Raw genomic sequence first — 9,114 nt, forward strand, 5'->3', positions numbered from 1 at the left:
ACACACACACACACACACACACACACACACACACACAGTTCACTGTGTTTACATTCTCCACACAATCCAATTACGGTTTATCACTATCACTTATCACTACTCATCTGTATCTTTCCACTTCTTTCTTGCTCTTTCTTCCTCATTCTCTCACACTAATACATGCACGCACACACTCCAGCCCCCCTGCGTACTTTCTTCACCTTTTTTTTTAAAAATCTGTCGATCTCTACTTCCATACTACTCTGTCTCTGTTCTCTTCTTCCTTCCTTCATCAGATTATTTTTAAAAACATCCACTGAGTCACTGACTCCACATGTTTTGACCTTTTTTCTGCTTTTCAAAGTGGTGCGTGTTTACAGCGTCCACCGCGCCCACTGCTCTGCCCGACCGGCGAGCCACCCTCTCAGGTCAGCCTCATCCACAATGGCTCCTTGTGAGTCAAAATCGCTTCATTTGCTCGAGTACTAAAATATGTCCAGGGATTTGTTGCACTGAAACAAATCATATCTCCGAGTCTGTTGGTTTCATTAAGTTTATTTGGTTTTAAATATGATTGCATATTAGTTTTTGCTAGAGGTTTCTAACAATATGGGATGGCCAGTTTGACTGTAGCATAATGAGTAGGAATGCAAATGTGTTTTTGGAAAGTTTCCGAGTACATCTTTACATGTACATCTTCTCATGGAAATTTTATGTAACACGAAGAAGACAGGAAAACTAAATTACTTACCTAAAACTGAAACCTTTCAGCAAATCATTCTTTGTACTTTACGGTGGCTGGAAACAGAATAAAGTTTACGTTTCTTTAATAGTCCATTTCATAGGTGGAATTACGCTTTAGCAAAGCAAAGAGCAAATCAGTAGCATGCAAAACTGACAAATCGGAAATATCTGAATTTTAACCTTTTCTAACTTCTCTAATGGAAACTTGAAAAATGCTTCAAGGTGAGACATGGACGGGTCCAAATTTACAGTTTGTATGCAGTCATTCTCCATTTACTCTTTCGCCATTTCCATCATGTCACTCAACTCATAACTTCTCAGACCAGGGAGAAAAATGTCAGATGCATCACTTGAAATACCTGCAGGCGAGCTGGCTATCCTTGGCATGCCTTGGGTATCAAAAGAACTGTTAAAAAGATTTTCCTTTACTCCCCTCCTGGAAGCCAAAGGCTTCCTTCAAAAACTGTACCGACCAAAAACTGAAGAAAACATCAGACACTCATATTTGTTTTCCTTGTTTGCTTTGTTTAGCTTTAATGAAAGGTTTTCCACACAAGGTTGAAAACAGTGCTCCTCGTCGGCATCAAAATCTTTTTCAAAAAGCGAAAACTGAAGATTAATTGGGTGTTTCTGAGACACCGACACACCATATTTTGACTGGTAGCAGTTGAGCTTGTCAACTCTTTGCGCCCCTGTGGCAGGTGAATAACCCTACATTTGAGTTTGCTTTCCTTCTCTGAAAAGTATTCCAGCTGGCAAAATGGTAAAAGTGGAATTGACCGCCCACTGAGGCCAATGCACAAAGTGTCTGAATGTTTTTCTCCTGATGTCTACCTTGGATTAACGACCGGCCCCATGTCGTCCAAACTGTCCCGTCATTATCAAACACTTTGTGGTTGTTTTTAGCTCCTTGTCTCCTTCTGGCTTCCCTGCTCGCCGATCTATTACTAATCCTCTGGTACAGATGACTCAGTGTACAGTGTTTTAACACTTGGTTTTGTTTGTGTGTGCACATCTCTTCATATTGTATATACTTGTGTGTGTGTGTGTTGATAGGAAGAGGTGGAGGCAGAGAATAGAAGGAACACCAGGACCAAACTGACGCCAAAGCTGACCCCACACCAGGAGCAGGTGACAGCCAGGCAAACACACACACACACACGCCCAATACACAAACATGCAGACGCATACATAACCAACACGTGCTCTGATACATCCTACATGTGTGTACATGTATTAGCATGACATATTCATAATTAACATCTAAATGCAGCAAAACCCACTTTTGGAGAATACCAATCCAGAATACTGTCAGTCACTCCAATCCTGAAGTCGTCGTATTCTCACATGAGGAGGTCACATTTGATTTGCATGATATCTTTTGTTTTCATAGGTTTGCCCGTCATTTCAATTCATATTGTAACGTTTCACTTTCTAGCTCAGTTGCTCAAGTCAACTTTACCATACATGTCCCCTGCTCTGTAAAAAAGCATGCATGTAGAGCTCTACTAGGTACATTAGTTCAAAGTTAAACCATGAGCTAGGTTTCCAAAAGGTCATACATATGTACATGGGACATTTTCAGGAAAATAATTTTCATTCATCTTAGTTTTTTACTAATCAGTGGTTTAGATAATGTGGTTAAACTGGACTACCTGCCCAGTCCTGTTTTCAGTAGACTGTGGATTCTGCTGAAAAGGACATTCTCTGTGGAAAGCCCCTCCTGGCTCCAATTGTAACGCAGAGTCCATCTTTGTTTTTAAGTCTAAGATCTGTCTTCGATAAAAGTCTTATCAATTTATACTCCGTTTTGACTTGTTGATTTATTTATTTTTCTGTATCTAAAGTGTCCCTGAGTTACACAAAAGGCATTTCAAAATTGAATTTGTAATTATTATTAAAGCTGGGAATGTGTCTGGAATAATTAGACTGGTAGGCAGAATATTAATATAACCAACAGAATAGATGGGGAAGAAGCATGAATATACCCAGGATGTTCACAAAATGAATAAGAACATCATCATTCAGGTTTATCTTTTTTCATTAACTTCACGCTACCATTCCGCTATAATAGCTCCAGCAGTGGCTTCTGCTGAAAATCCCCGTTGATACATTTACATTCAGAACAAAAGCACAATAAATGTTAACAAAATAATGTCATCCCCACAGGAATGTTCATGTTCATGTACTGTAAGCTGCCCCCCCCCCTAAATATACACTGTACATGCTGACAGACTAACCACAGTTCACCGTTCTCTCTGATCAGATCTCTTCCCCAGCGAGTCGCCATGACTCCCACAGCAGCATCCGTAGCAGAAAAGAAGGAACGCTGCAGAAGATCGGAGACTTCCTGCAGAGCTCTCCCACGCTGCTCGGCACTAAAGGTTAGCGTGTCAGTGTGTGACTCTTCACTGGGAGAGATGTTTAACTTTAATCTGCTTCTCTGTAGAAGAGAATCATGAGAGTGCGGAGTGTCGAAGAATAGAGGCTGCAGATATTCTCCGAGTCAAACATACAGAATAGCCTAAATGTGACGAAGCAGCAAAATGATCCAGCGATGGAGGGTGGATACCCTCCAGGGGTGACGCAGCTAAAACTCCAGCTGATGAGTTTTCTCAGCTGCACAAATCTCATCTTTGCTTAAGTGCACAGATCTTTGAAACATACTGGTAGGGACGTAAGTATTTGGACGGTACAGTTCATAACTGTACTGTTCTTCAATACTTAGTCAGTCCCCTGACCTCAACGCACGTGAGCCTGCTTTTCACCTACTGAAGAAAAAACTGAGGGCAGAGAGACCCACAAGCAAATGAAAGCGACAGCAGTAAAAGTCTGGCAAAGGATCTCAAGGGAGGAAACTGCAAAGGATTTTCATCCAGGCATTAAAAATAATCCTTATATTTACAATTATGTTGGCTTGTCCGATTACTTTTGAGCCTCTTAGGGCTTAAAGGCCTAATAGTCTTTATTTGAAGAGCACTTTCCAGAGGCTAAGTTACAGAGCTCTTTACATAAAATAAATTCAAAAACAACAATAATGAAAAGAAAATGCAAAAACCTATTGTTAAACTTAAACTTCACTAGATACATACACATACGAAGACGACTCAAGTAAAATCAGAAAAGGCTCCAAAAAAGTTGTGTGTGTTCATAATACCGAAAAACGAATGCATCAAAAAGACTTGAGAATGTCGATCAGTTCTGACTTCCTTAGTCAGATTAAATAACTGTTTTCCTCTAATATACACAGACTTGGCATTTGGTTTTCTCGTGACTCGCGATTCATTTTCTGGGCAAACTGCTCTTAAATATCCTCAACTTTTCTGGAGCTATACACAGTCACACCACCTGTCAGTATCACACCTGGGTTAGACCGCCCCGGGCACTCTGAGTGGTTTTGTGTGATGCATCCTCCTGGGTGTCTCTATGCGTTGAAGGCAAGAACCCAGAGGAGTTAGCTGCTGTGTGTGTGGAACAACTCAGAGGTCAGTCTCTGGATTTCGAGGAGATATTTTTAAAAAGGAAAACGCCGGCGATATTTCTACGCCGTTCTTCTGGTCAACAAATCCCATGAATAGACCAAAACCATCAATGAACGTATCCTACTATCAAGTACTGAGCCTGATATATCTCACTCCTGTGTCACAGAGCTCCATTGTTTCCAAAAACTATTCAACACATCAGGCAGCCACACTGTTGGACTGGGTGACATGTTCCTTCATCACCATGAACACACACACACACACACTGTAGTTTACTTTGACTCACCGTCCTGCTGCCACAAATGCTCATTAGAGCACAAAATATGGATTAATACGCTGCTGAAAATAGACCCCAACAAATACACTAGTTCCTCCTGTTAGTGACATTTGTTTAAAACCACAATAACTGGCTGTTTTAGGAAATTACTGAGCATGCCCTTTAAAAATAAACGAAATATTTGTGAGCTGTTTTTAAAGGTTTACATCTTCAATAGCAACCAGAGGGCTTGTGGCTTAAGCAGGTTTTTATATGCCCTCCAAAGTCCCGGAGGTAGTCACATGGCCCAGATGGGTTTTTGGAATCCTTAAATTCCACATTAGAAACCTGTGTGCAGAAACACGACATAAGGCACACAAGGACAAACGTCTGAGTTCCTGCCGGAGTCGTTTGGCGAAAGGATAACGTAGGTTTTGCAAAGCAACCGGGCCAGGGCAGCGAGTTGGGGCACTAATGATGGCTTAGAGGAGAAAGTCAAGACAGGGAGCTTAATGGAATCAACAGGAGTCATCTGTGTTTTATCCTCGGGGACCGGCAGTTTCACTCGGTCAATTAATTGTTGCCCCAGGGATCCAACGCAAGGTTGCCGACGTCTGCCGCCATCTGATGCTCCCCCCATCTCTACCTCTCCGTTTCTGCTGCTCACCGTTCCCTCCTCCTGTCTCTCAGTCCCTCATCTTTTATTTTACTTCCCCCAACACCTCACCTTCTTCCTTCCTTTCCCTTAATCTTTTCCCTCTCTCTCATCGCTCTTTCCTTCTCTCCTTCAACTGTTTTCTCCATCCCTTCCCAACTTCACCCCTTTTCAGCCCTTTTCTCTCTCGTACCCTGCAGTTTTGTTTTGTTTTTTTGAACTTGGATAGTAAATTACAACCATGGCAGTGTTGGATTTACAAATGCAAAGATAAATATGTCATTGATTATAGGATAAAACTGATATTATTTTATATTTTTTGTCTCAGCAATTCCCATGAAAAGAGCGGTGGACCTGAGTTGAGCATGTAGAGTCGAAGCTGATGGTCTTTCTTCTTTAGAATAATCATACCTGATGAACCAAAGGAATCGAGTAAAAGCTCCATGTAAAGTATCTTTTCAGTATGTTCCTCTTGTCTAAATTTGTCTCCGTCTCTGCAGCCAAGAAGATGATGAGTCTGGTGAGTGGACGGGGTGATGCAGACCCAGCAGCCTCCTCTTCCTCCTCTTCATCCCTCAGTCTGAGAGCCAAGAAGAACAAAAAGAAACTGTACAGGCCTGAGATTTCCTCCCCGATGGACATGCCCTCACACCCAGTGAGTCTTGAAACGCACACAACGCAGTAATCCTACAGCAGGGTATCAAACTCAGTCCTTTTCTATAGCACAGAGTTTGGACAACTTTAGTCAGATTCCTTTTTTGATCAGATATCGGCTGCCGCCAAAAGTTTACTAAATTACTATTTAACATTTGAGAAGTTTTAACTTAATATGTTAAATTGGGGTTGAAGATGACTAAAGAAAAAAATGTTATATTACTAAAAAAAAAAAAAAAAGGTAATAAAAGTATTGATTTGTTACTGGTACAAAACATGAGTATAATATTTGCGTCTTACCAAAAAAGGAGCCAAAGGATGCCAAGCCCTATGTAACACCAATCAGGAGTCACCTAAACAGGTTTAGTGAACAATTTCTCATAAAACCATCCCTTACACATCCAGCTCCTCATTGGCGCCATTAGCAGACAGACTTTTTTTCATGATGCGGTAACACTTAACTTTAAGTCCCCTTATTTGGCATTCATAAGCAGTATGACCCGATAATGACTGACAATATAGTAAATCCAAGCTGTAATATTGTAAAATGCGTCTTCATATGAGTTATAAGTTACAATTGTTGACAAATATTGTAAATTAATAAACAAAAAAATTACCTTATAGCTGCGTACAAATACAGTATAGTGTTTTATTACCAATTTATTCGTTGTTTATAGAAGGGACGTCAAGTAAAGTGTTACCCACACTGCTCACTGATGTACAAGTCATACAAAAACGGGCCAAATGCGGCTGTTTTTACTGGATGGTCTGAGTAGTAAAACTTAACAACTTTGAATAATATCCCCAGACTTCCTGCAACGAGGGAGAAAAATTAGCGGGCAGTAAAGCAACTAACACTAGGACGGTCAGAGAACGGGGCAGACTCGACTTAATGAGAAAAACCCATATTAGCAGCTGTAGTAACTCACTCTTGCACTTTTTTTCAACAACTTACACGACCTTGTGCAAAGTTGTTTGCTCAGTTTTCTTTTGTATCTCTAAGATCTGAGGCAAAGGGGACACAGAAGGGCAATCCGAGATATTCACCGCCCTCGTTTAAGGTTATAATCCTTCATCCGTCGTTCTCGAGTTGCTTAACAATCCCCAGCCACTGGTAAAAAAGTGAACGGGGACAAACTCACCCGTTAGATGACGGTCTCTGATCTTAGCAAAAGCAAGTTGCTTTTAACAGTGTTTATGAAGACAACGTCTGGGACCAGCGGGATCGTTTTCGGTGAACTGACCCTTTACAGCTATGCCACTGAAGTGTGAGAATAAATCCAGTAGGTGCATTTATTCAGGTAAATACTCTGACTTCATAAGCACATGGATCAGTTCGTGGCACTGGCCAATCCGCTGCACTAAGTGCCCCGGTCCTCTGATTGGCTGTTAAAAGTGCGTCGGAACAACCCAACATTTGTACACATTCATTTTTCAACAGTTTGTTTTCTCTTTTCTTGTTTTAGATCATCAGCAGAGAGCCGGCGGAGAAAGAGAGCGACCACCAGATCATTAAGAGACGTCTCCGCTCCAGGATGGCTAAATAACTAAGCCTCATATACCACTGTACACCACCTCAGCAAATGAGGGGAGCATTTAGCCGCTTACAAGGCCAGCGGTTGTGTGGCAAGGCGCCAGTTAAAGGAATACTTCAACATTTTGGAAAATGCGCTTATTTGCTTTTCCTGCCGAGAGCCAGATGAGATGACCGGTGTCAGTCATGTCTGCGTGTGGAGCTAGAGCCAGGAGGGAGTTAGCTTAGCATAAAGACTGAGAGCCTGGCTCTCTCCAAAGGTCAAAATACACCTCCCAGCACCTTTAATGCTCACTGACATGTTGTGTTTTTGTTGTTTAATCCCTACACAAACAGAAATCCAGCAGCAGTTTGGGCTTTTAGGGGGAGATACATGCTGGAACTACTTCTTGACAAGCAACAGCTTCTAAGCAGCAGCCTCGCCGCTTCCAGTCTCGATGCTAAGCTAATCGAATAAGACTGGTATCCGTCTTGTCGTCTACCTCTCTGCAAGGAAGCAAATACGCATGTTTCCCTTAAATCTTAGACTGGTCCTTTAAAATACTGATCTATATTCAATTTTTGGCTGATGCTATTATGTCCACATTTATCATCAAATGACTCCAGAGTCACTGCATATACTCGATTAAATAGTAAGCACTCTAAATTTGTATATCTTTTCTATACACCATATTGATGCTGTTTTTTTTTTTTTTTTAACTTTGATGTGCAATCTATTATTGAAGTCTCTTGGTTGTGCTGGAGTCTCTTGGTATTTTGTGTATTATTGGTTTATCTTTACCTTCTGAGTAAGCTACAGCAGTTAAAAAAATGTAGCCCGATTTTTCACATCTATCCGATGTTATCCTGTTGTGAAAGGCAATTTCTCTCGGTTTATATAGTGAACCACCAACTTACCGGTTCTTCTTCTTCTGAAAGTGATATCAGCATAGCTACTGATAGAGCGTTGAACCCATCTCACGTTTTCGGTTCAGATAATAAGTCCGATATCTCTGTAGTTTACTTTGCATCCAGGTGCAGAGCAACCACCGTTCACTTCACGCTCGATAAACTCCTACTGCACTTTACCTCCTTCCAGGAACAAGTTTTTCAAGAAAGGAATGAAAATGTGACTGCACACTAAGGCTAGATAGATGGAGGATAAAATGATCAATGGTTCTACTGTGTACTTGTTACTGAGACACCTTCATGCAGTTTTCCAGTAATAGTTCAGGGTTTGTTTGTTTTTTCTCCTGTCTGCTGAGAGCCAGGACGTTAGGGCTCGTGGACGTTGAGCTCTCCGTAGCTCACTCTATTCTGTTCTAGATGAAGGATTTGCTGAGCGTTTTTCTTCTGTACACTACATTAAAATTTTGTTAAAGCTGCCAGAGGTTGTCGTCGTGCACTTTTCTGTCATATTATGTTTATTCTCTTTTCATACCTCCGTTCTATAGGTCATATCAATCATTTACTAATTAAAAATTAACAAACATTTGCTGTTTCTCTGTTTCTTTTTTTTTAACCACAGGTCAAAGAAAATGAGCATTTTTAAAACACATCCCTTTGGGCTCTGGGAATGTTGCCGTAGTTAATTACTTTCTTATCCTAAATTTGCCCGAAGAAAGTCGCTTGAAGTTCCACATGTTATGTATGGAACCTTTTACCTTCTACATCTCGTTTCTTAATGTAGTTTTTGGTTGATGTAATGGTTCAAGACCCACAATCCAATGCTGACAATATTTTGCAACTCTAAAGCGGCCCAGCCTCTGTGGGACTCGCGTCACTTACCTAGTGTACAAAAATTAGGCAATGTATCACGATCCCGGACTGA

General features: G+C 41.1%; 1 protein-coding gene across 1 annotated transcript in view; it reads left to right on the forward strand.

The window, feature by feature from the left end:
* The window catches only part of LOC120796425 (kinesin-like protein KIF20B), a 47,587-nt gene extending 38,919 nt beyond the window's left edge, over positions 1 to 8,668 (forward strand). The window contains exons 31-34 of the mRNA XM_040139257.1: positions 1,780 to 1,854; positions 2,990 to 3,107; positions 5,617 to 5,771; positions 7,237 to 8,668. Of these exons, the coding sequence (XP_039995191.1) occupies positions 1,780 to 1,854; positions 2,990 to 3,107; positions 5,617 to 5,771; positions 7,237 to 7,317 (429 nt within the window). The 3' untranslated portion in view covers positions 7,318 to 8,668. The remainder of the gene's footprint in view (positions 1 to 1,779; positions 1,855 to 2,989; positions 3,108 to 5,616; positions 5,772 to 7,236) is intronic.
* The last annotated feature ends 446 nt before the right edge of the window (positions 8,669 to 9,114 follow it).

Source organism: Xiphias gladius, chromosome 11 (genome assembly GCF_016859285.1).
Source record: "Xiphias gladius isolate SHS-SW01 ecotype Sanya breed wild chromosome 11, ASM1685928v1, whole genome shotgun sequence".
Lineage (NCBI taxonomy): Eukaryota > Metazoa > Chordata > Actinopteri > Istiophoriformes > Xiphiidae > Xiphias > Xiphias gladius.